At 39.3% G+C, this 13,317-nt stretch overlaps 1 protein-coding gene across 2 annotated transcripts in view; it reads left to right on the top strand.

Moving 5' to 3' along the window:
* bach2.S (BTB domain and CNC homolog 2 S homeolog) overlaps positions 1 to 13,317 on the top strand; it is a 183,374-nt gene that overhangs the window by 132,345 nt on the left and 37,712 nt on the right. For both annotated transcript variants that reach the window (XM_018265431.2, XM_018265432.2), the window contains one exon: positions 7,806 to 8,060. In XM_018265431.2, coding sequence (XP_018120920.1) covers positions 7,806 to 8,060 — 255 coding nt within the window. The remainder of the gene's footprint in view (positions 1 to 7,805; positions 8,061 to 13,317) is intronic.

The following is a 13,317-nucleotide window of genomic DNA, read 5'->3' on the forward strand; positions in this document are numbered from 1 at the left end:
AAAGAAAAAAAAAAAGAGATGTGTACTACAGAAATTAATTTACAATAAGCTGTGTAGAGGACCAGTGACATAACCACAGAGGAAGCAGATCATATGGGGAGGAGGAGGGGAGTCCTGGGTGTTCTTCAAGAGAGGTTACAGGTTTCCTTTATGGGGCCCAGAATCTTTTTCATAGGGAAGCCACGCCTAGGTCATCTCCCCCACAAGATATGTGAGGTCTATTGGGATTTATTTGTGTGCATTTCAGTGCTTTATAATGAAGGAGAAGAGTTAGTCGTTTGCAGATGAACTTTTAGCCTGTCATGGTTGGGAATGAAGTAGTCAGAAAGAGACTCTTGTTGCTTTAGTTGGTGTTACATAGTTAGATTGGGTTAAAAAATGACCAAAGTCAAATGAAACCCAGCATCCATACATACACACACTGACCCCTCCATACACTCACACAAACTATATATACTCATACACTAACTATAGATTTTAGTATCACAATAGCCTTTGATATTATGCCTGTCCAAGAAATCATCCAAGCCATTCTTAAAGTAGAAGGAGACCCCCTGGGCGCAAAACCCCTGCCCCAATCCCCTGTGTTGCTCCCCCTCCCTCCTCCCCCCTGGCCTATCTGTCCCCCTGGGCAAATGCCCCTAACTTGTTACTCACCCCTCTGCGCAGATCCTGTCCACGGAGTTCACAGTCGCCATCTTCTCCCACGCGCGTCTTCTTCCTGCTCTGACCGGCGTCTTCTGGCGCAAGCGCAGTAGGAACAGTTACCGGTACGGATCTACTGCGCCGAATGTCACGAAGTGAAATCGGAAAACTTTGTGACATTCAGCGCATGCGCAGTAGATCCGTACCGGTAACTGTTCCTACTGCGCATGAGCCAGAAGACGCCGGTCAGAGCAGGAAGAAGACGCGCGTGGGAGAGGATGGCGACTGCGAACTCCGTGGACAGGACCTGCGCAGAGGGGTGAGTAACAACTTAGGGGCATTTGCCCAGGGGGACAAGTAGGCCAGGGGGGAGGAGGGAGGGGGTGCAACACAGGGGATGGGGGCAGGGGTTTTGCGCCCAGGGGGTTTCCTTCTCCTTTAAAGGCATTAACAGAATCAGCCATCACATCATCCGGCAGTGCATTCCACAACCTCACTGTGAAGAACCACCTTCAATCTTTCAAATGAAAGTTATTTTCCTCTAGTCTGAAGGAGTGGCCTCTGGTGTGGTGACCCTCTATGGGTAAAAAGGTCTCCTGCTATTTGTCTGTAATGTCCTCTAATATACTTTCAAAGAGAGATCAAAGAGAAAGTCAGGACATTTCAGTAACAATTCGGGACAGTGGGTTGAGCCATCAAAATTGGGACTATCCCTCGAAAAACGGGACAGTTGAGCTGTATGCATTTGTATAGACAGAAGAAAAATAAGAGTTCAGAATCTCTGCTTTTTTCGTTTCTCTTCAACCAGCTGACCCCCCTCTGATAATAAGGGTCCCGCCCTTTCCGGCATCTTTTTTTTTTACTATTTACATTTTTAAAAAATAATTTTGGATTCTTTTTACTGCCTGCTGCAATACCCTTTTACATATAGAAAGCTTTTTTGCATGATTTATTGGCCTCCTTGTACCTGATAAACCTTTTTGTTTGTCCCAGCTAACTTTAAAGCCTTACAAGTACATCTTTTCTTACCCACTTCAACACCAACTCTTCAATTGAACCACAACGGTTTTGTTTTGCAACAATGTTCCTTGCTTACAAGGGGAATATACCGACATGTATATTTATTAAGCAGCTTTTTAAAAACGTCTAATTTTTATTCTGTTTTTAACCCTGTGAAAAATGTACCACTCAATATGTAGCAGAGATGCCCGTATACTGCCAAAGTTTGCACGTCTCAAATTTACCCTCATATGTAATAAAAGTCACTAACAGGGCCGGATTCAATAGCATGGCACCCCGAGGCCGCAGGGTCGCAAACACCATGGTCTCGGAGAAGGGTGGTTGCACACGCGCGCCCCACCGCCGCATGGTCCTTGCGCAGAACAGGTAGTGTGCGCAACCTCTCCTTCGCATGCGTCAATGCGCTGGAAAGCCCCGGACTACAGGGGAACTTTGAGTCTCCCCAGCACTCCTTAGGATGCTGCTGGGCGGCATGCCGCCCCTAAAATGTTGACGCCCAAGGCCTGGGCCTTTGTGGCCTCGCCACAAATCTGGGCCCAGTCACTAAGTTTGCCCAGGAGCAGTAACGCATAGCAACCAATAAGATGTTTGCTTTTAAACAGCTGACCAGTAAATGCCACCTTCTGATTGGTGGCTATGGGGCTTTGCCCCTGGGCAAACTAGTGCCTTTTATTACATAACCCCCTTAGTGTTTTAGTTGTTTCCTTATAGAGTTGTTTCTGCAACTCTCAAAGGAGACCATGTTACAATCATAATTCCCTAAATGCTCACCCACACAAATGCTAGAGATAAATTCACTATTATTAGTTATTACATGATTCAAAAGAGACATTCCTAGTTGGTTCTTGAACGAGATGAAATAAAAAGTTTTTATTCAGCATATTTACAAACCTGCTAGCTTTTTTTTTTTTACTTGGCCAGTGTTGGCTGTTGTCACTTGATACAGAGGCTAAGGCTCTCATTTACACTCACCATGGAAATTTATGGAGCTTAATAATACTCTCTGAACTGATCTAGGGCATCCCCAAGTCTGACTAAGGCAGCCTCAGACAAATCACAAGCTATGCTTTCATAGGCATATTATTTCAGCCTGCTGGGAAGTGAATAGAGTAAATAAACAACATGCTTCAAAACCACTTTTTGCTATTTCATAGAAGACCTGGGATACCAGTAGCAATCTGGTTTTGTTATACAATACCCTGTAGATTTAAAGGAGAACTCTAGCCAGAATTGTTCTTTTTTTGTACATAATGAAAGAAAATCGATTGTTGTCCCTTTCTATGTACCACACTACTCTGACTCAAAACCATGTAGCGGAAGCCAGCTGATGAACAGACCTGTGAATAATCATGCCAAACATTGTATAAAAGCAACAAATACTGCTTTCAGTTACAACTTAATTTTAAGCTGCTTATAATAAATTTTTCCCCTTTCTGCTCATATTGGATGTCAATGACCCCCCCTTTAAAGGGATACTGTCATGGGAAAAATGCATCAGTTAATAGTGCTGCTCCAGCAGAATACATTTCATTTCGAGGAGGGTGTCTTTCTTGGCACATGCTCCTCATATATGGCTCATAGTTCCAGTGAGTCGGGTACCTGCGGGTTACCCGCAAAAAATGCAGGTACCCTGCGGGATGATGATAGGATTTTCGGGTACGGGTATAGATGTGGGTCGCGGGTCTGTCGGTTGCAGGTCTGGTTGCAGGTCTCATCTATATATTTTATCTTATGTTGTGTTGTCAATATTTTACTCCATTTAAATTTTTACAAAACTGTTTTCTGTCTCTGCCCATTTTTGAGGATGTCACTTCCGGTTTGCAGCAACAGCACTTCCTGTTTAATGGTGGTTGGCGGGTTGGAGATGAGATTGCGGATAAGGCAGTTGTGGACCGTGGTCAGGTAGCAGATCCAAGTGGGTACAGTGTCGGCCCTCATGCTGCTAAACTTTTGGCCTATTTCATGGCCATTCCTTATTATATGAGAACAAAGAGGCTAAATAAATGGAATAATTGATTATAGTATATAAAGAAAACAAACTAGGAGAATAGAGGTTGATTGAGGAGATGAAGAATATTAGTACTGAGAGTGGGCCCCTGGTGTAAGGTTTTATGGTAGGCCCCTGGTCTAAGATTTTTGGGTGGACACCTGGTGTCCCAGTCCGACACTGAGTGGGTAAATATGCGGTTCAGGTTGCAGGCTGCAAGTTGCGGGTTCTGGTCCAGGTCTCAAAAATTGGTTTGACATAATCAGATTTTCCTATTTTTGTTCTCTGTATCCACAGAAACAGCCATTTAAGAAGGAAAGTATGACATAGCAATTTGCAGCAGCTCCCTAACCTTTCAAAATGCTAACACAGCTGTAATGTGTAATTACCGAAATCAGTGTGAGAATTGTTGTACTGTATAATTATCTTTTCTTGCAACTTTTATTGCTGAATGAATTATTAATCCAAATCAGTGTTGTATAGAATTTTCTGAGACAAAGAAGAAATAGCGTATAATTAAACCACATCACTTTTTATTTTTGTGCTTGTGTTTTACTGTGCTGTAATTGATAATTAATTGGTTAAAGTGTGTAGGAGTTTCAGGTGGGTGTCAGGTTTTGCATACGCTTACCAATAAAAACGGTGTAAATAACTAGTTTTACCACTTATTGTCAGTGCAGCAATTTGTTTTGTATCCTTGCTAAGGCACATGACATAAGATCCCACCATATGTATTGCATTTTTTCCAGCAGACCTATAATAACTACATATATAATCTTCCTCTGACATAAAGCGTCACACTGAGGACAAGCTGAAAGTAGTAATTTTGCTGAAAAGTAACCTGCAGTAAATAGTCATGCCAGTACCAAAGGTTTTTTTTCTTTTCCTCTGACATTTAACATGAAATGGTTACTATACATTTCTTTTCATTTTTAAAGTTTCAAATCAAATCAATAAAAATGTGTAAATGTACTAGTGCTAATTTTATTACTTTTCTTTTTAATTTCTGTCCTTTATGCTTCAAATAATCATGTTTATTTTCTTTCAAGTAATTTTAAACCCATGATTCACACAAGAGTAGAAAAAAATCTTAATCTGTAGTTTATTTATATGAATTCACAATTGAGAATTGTTGATGCAAAAAGCAGTCAGAAGTATTTTGTCACCATGGAAACATTACAGTCTAAAAGATTTTTATTAAAAATTGCTTTCTAATTTCTATCACATTACATATACTTCCAACAGAATCAATATTTAATTTAAATATATATCTATATATCTATATATCTATATATATATATATATATATATATATATATATATATATATATATATATATATATATATATATATATATATATATATATATATATATATATATATATATATATATATATATATATATATAGTGACCTTCAGGTATGGGAGACCATAGGCCACAGCACAGTTTTCAGCCCCGAAATGGAGTCTGACACCACCTTTTACGTTCAAATGCAGCTTGGCTAGCTTTTATTATTAACACAATGAACAGGTTTAGCACACTTGCTTCAACATAGGGAATAGCAGTCCCACTTTAACAACCTCACTGGTGTTCACACAGACATCAATTTCCAGCACTTACAGGCATGAATGTACACAAATCCCAGAACCCTCTCTTGGACTCATACTTCACACTCTGTCTCCTGGGATGGGGTTTCTCTCTTCCTCTCTCAAGTCCTTTGGAGCTCTCTCCAACACTTTAACTCCTCCACTCAAGAAGGTCTCAATTGGGAAGCACTGAGGTGTAGTTTCACACCTCCTTTTAGCTATAGCTTAAAGTTGAACTCTGGCTTCCAAACCAAAATTTGATAAAGAGGCATACATAACACAGAAACCCCTAATATACCCATCACAGTTACCTGTATGAATAAATGCCATTTTCAATGTTGAAATTCAGCTGTTTAACAGTTCTTCTCTTTCTGCATCATTTGAAATCCTGGCAGGGAAGGAGGAACTAAAACACTGATGTTACAAATTGTAACAGCCTACAGACAGCATGCAGGAACTATGTAACCCACAATGCATTGCATTGTAATGTTCTGTTCCTTATTGAAATCATGTGTGCAGGGTATTATGGGGTTTGGAGGAAGCAGGCTGAGGACAGCTGGCTGTTGATACAAAGTAACAGTAGACAGTCAGCTCAGCAAAGTTGTCAGACAGATCAGAAGGAGAGCAGGGGGCTAGGCTTAGGGAACTGTTCCAAACTATTAAAAAACATTGCACATTTTTTAATTGATGTATATTGCAAAGTTGCTTGAAATGTGTTTACTTTTCAAAAAGCTTAAGTTATGTTTTTTGTGGAGTTCCCCTTTAATTAGCTAATTACCTCTAGCTTAAGCTGGCCATAGATACAATGATCTGATCGTACGAATCGAGGATTCGTACAATTTTCGGACCTATGTGGAGATTCCCGACATTTTTCGTCCGGCGGAGATCAGTCGTTTGGTCGATCGGAAAGGTTAAAAGATTTCTGTCGGCTGCGGGTAATATCTCTGCATGTATTGCTGATCGTACGATTTTCAGATTGAGACTGTCACCAGCTTTGGTCAGACATAACTTTCGTATGATTGCTGTCAGGGGCTGAACATCGGCTGATCTGTTCTTTTGTACTTTATTTGATCAGAATGGTTAGTGGCAGGTCGGGATATGGGAAAGTCCGATAGTATTTTGCTTCATACAAACGGATCTTTCGTCTATGGCCAGCTTTAGGCAGCTGCAAAACACTTACTAGAGCAGGGTATCGAAGCCCACCCTGCTCTCTTCCATTTACTCCAGGGACCCATTATCCAGCATTTCCTAAGCTGGTACACAAATTTAGCAATGTTTGCTGCAACAACACATGTATTTTCCCTGGAGTTTTATATTCACCAGTCTAATACTGGTGAAAATAACACAACATTGTGCCCTTTTTACACACATATCTTCCAATCTTCACATGAGCCAATTAACAGACAGAGTTCTGTTTTTTACTTCGACACTTCTTCCTGTTACAGTTATAGCTGGAGCATGGTCAGCTGATCTTTGAGGCAGCACATAGACCATTATGAAATGGTGGTTCAAGGCCAAGTGATGTAAAAGGGCAATATTTACTTACACTGTAAATATATATTCAAGTTTGAGAAGATTCTTTAATATGCCATTTAATCCTATATAATAAAGTTCAAGTGTCTCTGCGTCCAGTCCCTGTGTCCGTGGGATTGCGCTACTGCGCATGTGCCCCACAGAAATCTACCCAGATGAGAAAGAAATAGCACACAGAGCCTTTTAAAGCGCATGTGCCCCACGGACCTCTAGCGCCCGTTAATTTAACGGGCTTAATGTCTAGTATGATATAAATTATCTGTTGCTCAAGTATTCATTTTGGGAGTATAGTTTTTCTTTAAGGCTTAAAATCTAAAACAGGGGGCACCAGATCATTTGCATAATTTTTTGTCAAAACTCTCAAATTCGAATTGGGAATTATCCAAACTCGATTCAATTTCCAATTCAAATTCGAATTTCGAGATTTATCACATTATGCTTGGCTAGCGTATAGCGGCGGTCAGATTCTTTAAAAACCTCTGCACGAACCGCGATGAAGGTCCACATGAGTGTCCATGCACAAAACAAAAGCACAAAACCAGCACATATAAGAATAGAAGTCACGTTAATAAGCTGTGTAATAAGCTGTGTAATGAGTTTCAGCCTTCAGCCTGCAACCTCATGGTTTTTTTTTTTTATGCTCACAAAATTCCCTCCAGTTTTACCAGATAGTCTAATGCAAGACCTTTTATATTTTACATCACACACCTCCTTTTGAAATCATAATCATAACATTACTGTCATGGAACTGTTGGAACTTCAGGCAATGTAGTAGGAAAATAAAAAGCAATCACTTTCTTTTCATTCCTTGCCAAGTTCCCAGCAATTGATTGAGACATTGAATGCAATATGTTTCCCTATGCTACACTGTTGGTAAAAGCTCTGAATGTATACTTTTTCCATTAATAGAGCAATGTCCTTTTTTTCATTTCTTTGTCAAGAAGAAGAGGTTTTTATTGGGTATTTTATTTTATGCAGGTGTCTGTGTCTTATTTAACTTTGAAGTCTTATTTCATGTTTTCTCCTTTTTAAGGGTCTGAACGGAATGTCTGTGGATGAGAAGACTGAATCCCCCATGTACGTGTATGAATCAACAGTCCATTGTACAAATATTCTTCAGTGCCTCAATGACCAGTGGAAACAGGACATTTTATGTGATGTTACATTAATAGTAGAAGGGAAAGAGTTCCGGGCCCACCGCGCAGTCCTGGCTGCATGCAGTGAATACTTCTTGCAAGTATTGGTTGGGCAGACTGAACATGGCTTGGTTGTCAGTTTGCCAGATAAGGTATGTTCTCTCATAATAAACTATGAAGAAATAAGCTTTTTTTGTTTGTTGGCTTGGTAACTGATATCAGTGTAATTGTTAATACAATTTCACATTGTTTTCATGGAGTCACGTCAGTAACACTGATAACAGGATTACTCAATAATCAGTATTAAAATGGAAAATTATGTTCATAGTATCATAAAAAGAAATGGGCTCTTGTCCACTAATATGAGATGTCTAAATTAATTTCAAAGTCATACCATCCACCGATAATTTGAATGACCATCTGGGTCCGTGTAGTATTGCACAATAAGATCACACACGTTTATCTGTAGCTGTCTTCAGTGAATGCTGCCAGGAGCCTAGTGTTCCCAATAAGCATTACCACTGAAGGAAGGGATTATTGGTGTCTAGGTCTACTTTGTTTTACAGGCACAACTTAAAGTGTGTCTTATTTATAAGTGGTTTTCCCTTTGCTCCCCTTCCCTTCCCTTCCATTTCGTTTTAATGCATTTCACCGCAGCGAAGCACAGGAAGAAAAACATTCTATTAATTTACAGTACATTGAGCTTTGGTAGAATAAAATGCATTTCTTCCTGTGCTCCCTTGCATTGAAAACATGTTTTTTTCAAAATAGTGCTGCTCCAGCAGACTTTTGCACTGAAATCCGTTTCTCAAAAGAGCAAACAGATTTTTTTATATTTAATTTTGAAATCTGACCTTGGGCTAGACATATTGTCAGTTTCCCAGCTGCCCACAGTTATGTGACTTGTGCTCTGTTAAACTTCAGACACTCTTTACTGCTGTACTGCAAGTTCGAGTGATATCACCCCTCCCCCCCAGCAGCCCAACAACAGAACAATGGGAAGGTAACCAGATAGCAGCTCCCTAACACAAGATAACAGCTCCCTGGTAGATCTACGAACAACACTCATTAGTAAAAATCCAGTTCCCACTGAGACTTATTCAGTTACATTGAGTAGGAGAAACAACAGCCTGTCTGAAAGCAGTTCCATCCTAAAGTGCTGGCTCTTTCTGAAAGCACATGACCAGGCAAAATGACCTGAGATGGCTGCCTACCAATATTACAGCTAAAAAAAAATACACTTGTAGGCTCAGGAATGAAATGTTACATGTTAGAGTGAATTATATGCAGTGTAAACATCTCGACAGAATCCCTTTAAAACTGGTACTCGTATGTACTAGTCCTTAAACATCTGACTCTGTACTGTGCCATCTCTATCTCAGTTTATGAAATGCAGCTAATTCAAGAGTCTTGACTAACATTGTGACATAACTCAGATTTATTAAATCTTATAATCTAATTTTCACCAATCACATGTACTTTCATTTTATAACATTTCTGCTAAGCGTACAGTGTTATTGGATTCAACTTGATACGACGGTTTCATTTTTCTGAAAAGGTGTCTGAGACATGAATGGCTGTTTGCCAAGGACACTGTAGGTCATGCCAATGTTCCGGGCAGACGGCCATTATCCAATTAACATTACTTCATCATTGCTACTAATGGCTAGAGTGGATGGGTAACTCATTTGTGGCATGGCAAAAGAAGAGTATTTTTTTTGCTCCTTTCTTAACTTGGTCATACAATTTATATATAAACAGTGCAGACTTTGATTAATATGCTATTGGAAACCTTAATCGATGTGGCATTGTGGAAAAAGAAGACAATATTTCCAGCATTCACAGTTTTTTTTTAATTGGACTCAACCACTTACCATATGTAGCGCTTTCACTAAGGATACAGTGTTAGAATGTTCCACTTAATCATCACACATGCCATCTACATTTCTTAAGAGCATAAAATCCAGCATGTACTGAGTATAAAGACAGTATAAAATAATGCAAGGGATGGCTTTAAATTTACTGACTGGACTGTAACCCAAACAAGCCTGAACTCAATTCCTGGTGCAAAAACCGTCTGTAGTTATTTAATTACCCTTCACTTCAGGTGCCAAAACTTGATTATAAACAGTGCAAGGCAGGGACATATTGGGGCCCATTTACTTAGCTCCAATGAAGGAATAGAGGAAAAAAAACTTCGAATTTCGAATGTTTTTTTTGGCTACTTCGACCATCGAATGGGCTACTTCGACCTTCGACTACGACTTCGAATCGAACAATTCGAACTAAAAATCGTTCGACTATTCGACCATGCGATAGTCGAAGTACTGTCTCTTTAAAAAAAAACTTCCACCCCCTAGTTCACCACTTAAAGCTACCGAGGTCAATGTTATCCTATGGGGAAGGTCCCCATAGGCTTAGCTATCTTTTTTTGGTTGAACAAAAATCGTTCAATCGATGGATTAAAATCCTTCGAATCAATTGTTGCATTGATTTAATCGTTTGATCGAACGATTTTTCGTTCGATCGAACGAATAGCGCTAAACCCTTCGCTTTTTGAAGTTGAAGGGTTATTCGATATTCGACCTTAAGTAAATTTGCCCCATTGTGTCCTAAAAACTGTGGTCTAGTTAGTCATAGGCATACAGGACTTAAGTGCACATACTAAGCACAGCAGTGTTTGGCTGGGCAAATGGAAGAATCACATATTTCAAGCCTTGTCAATGAATGAATAGTAGCATGGACCTGCCAAAATCACAGGCTTTTAACATAAAACAAATCACCGTACTCTACTGAACATTAAACCAATTGTTACATTTACAACATTATCTCTTTGCCAGTTTGTTTTTATGAATGGGCTTCTGTACTGTTTTCAACATACTGCAGCTGTATTCAACCTCATTTTTAATAAATGTTGAACCCAAACTTACTCATCCATTATGGATTTTATAGGTATTTAGTGTAATGTTGTTCGTTTTGCTTATGTATTTCTTCTCCTTTTCGCATATAAAGTGTGAACAGAGACTATGTGAGTGGCTATTTATGTGAGGTTAATAAAGACATTCCATCAACACCAACTCCATAGACTGTTTTCAGTTTGAATGGAATCTAATGTATCTGTCAATAATAGGTCACTTCTGTTTTTCTAGATACAAACTGATGGAAAACATAGTAACATATTTATTCATCCTGTCTTTGTCGTATCCAGAGCATTTTGCTGCATGCTTAGTTATAATGGAACATTTAATTTCAATGCTCAACACTACTGGAACATAAAGTACTCTCTGGAGGGTCTTTGAACGGGTCTGCAGTTTGCTGAGTGTGACTTACTCAGCAAATATTTTCATCCTTGCGCTGACTGTCCCTGAGGAATTTTCAGTTTGTAGAGTTTTTTGAGACGTTAGAAGAGACCAAGAACAAGCTTACAGCTGATCTGAGAAATCATGGTGGCAGAATATAATTTTATTTTACTAATGAGGCAGATACAGGCTGATTGCAACCATCAAACCTTGCTTATTGTTGCATTGATTCAATAATTTGCTTATTGTTTGTTTAGTTATAGAAAGTATATGAGGGTGAGCTTTTAATGGAATTTTGTAGGCAAACAGTGAATTATATGGAACAACAAGCATTATATTACTATTAAAAGCAATAGTATTATTTTGTATCTATGGTACGCTGAGATTTTAAATGTTTTTTTATATATACAATTAGTAGCACTAGCTATAAATGTGGGGGGTAAACAGTCAGATTTGACTACTCATTCATTTTTCTGGTAATCTTCAGCAAGCACTGGTGCAATAACATGGTGTAATCATTGTGACCTCCGTCACCACTCTTTATTAATTCAGAATGGTTGATGTTTCTGATTCTGAGATGGATTATTTTCCAGATCAGCTTTCCAGAGCAGAGAGCAGAAGGGATCAGTGGCATAACTAACAGGGGAGCAGAGGGTTCAACTGCACCTTGGGCTGCCCCCAACTTGGTCCTGCCAGTGTCACCACATGTAAAATAATGGGCCTGGTGTGTGTTCTGGCAGGGGGGGAGAGCGTGTAGGTGCAGGTTTTGAAACCGGGCTCGTGGTCCCCTAGTTATGCCACTGGAAGGAATAAGTCATGATTTGATTAACAATTTGACTTGGAAAAAGTTTTGTCTGATCGGAGTACAAATCAAGAACACTTTTTGTAGAATATTTGATGACAGATTAAGAATTACCACGATCTTAATCCTGAATTATTAATACTAATAAATGTACATATCAACATTTATTAATGACATTGTTCGCAGCAGTGACATATTATGTTAAATACCAAAGGAGTTAGGGGTCCGTTTACTAAAGTGCGGTAAATCTGACTTAAAGTTTCCGCATGTTATCGCTGAGAATATTTTTCGGCCAGAATATTCACAGCGACTAAGTTTACTAAACAGCGATGTGCTCAGAAGTCATTGGGGTCACTTGCGGTAACTACGTTAAGGAACCAGCTTATGTTATCGATAATTTTAGCGAGTTGCGAATTTTCTGGCGACATTAAGTTTTTGCGAATATTTATTCTATAAAATAGTCTTGTTTTTTGGCGGTTATTATGGCAATTTTTACTGTGACATTTATGGCCAGAAATGCATCTTCAAAACTCATAAACTTTATTGACTGATGATTATACCATCCAAGAACATCACCAGAGTAACACCAATCAAACATTTATGCATCATATAAACCCTTCTGCCAATAGAATCATATGAACAAGAAATCATACCAGTCAATCTCTTTGCTTCATAGAAATGCACAGTTTAATGTAGCCAATCACAATGAAACCAAAAAAGCGTAGAAGCTGACGATTCCTTGGACTGTGATTCCCGCTGCCAATAATACGCCTCTGAGCTGAAATTGCTGCTGTTGCAGCAGATAGAAGCAGAAGCCAAATCATCCTGTCAGCAATAGCTACAGATCTGTCTCCTGTCATGACCTCACGGCGCAGGGTTAACAGTTTATCAAGATGTCTATTTAAATAAATAAAATCAAACTTTTTTACCGATGAATTGAGGACTATCCAATTCCTTGAAGTGGATCCTGAGAGTGCGCTGTCTGAACATTTGATATTTGCGGCATTTTTGTTCTCCTTAGCGACGGACTCAGGGCGGCAGCACCTAGGTCACAGCGGAGTCCGGGTAAGATCTCTTATGAACAATTTTTCTATTGCATTTGCCTTGGGAGTTGGAGTTGCTCCAGTATTATAGCGAAAGGTCTGGGGCTGTAAGCACCCGGGCCAATATGTTCAAACGGTGAGCGTAAACTGGCAATTTGCATACTAATTAATGAAATAGTTATCATAGGACTCGCATCAGAACAGCAATCTTCAATGTAATGCTGGATATATGTGTTATGTTCACAGTGGGTCTATATATATATAT

Source organism: Xenopus laevis, chromosome 5S (genome assembly GCF_017654675.1).
Source record: "Xenopus laevis strain J_2021 chromosome 5S, Xenopus_laevis_v10.1, whole genome shotgun sequence".
Classification (NCBI taxonomy): domain Eukaryota; kingdom Metazoa; phylum Chordata; class Amphibia; order Anura; family Pipidae; genus Xenopus; species Xenopus laevis.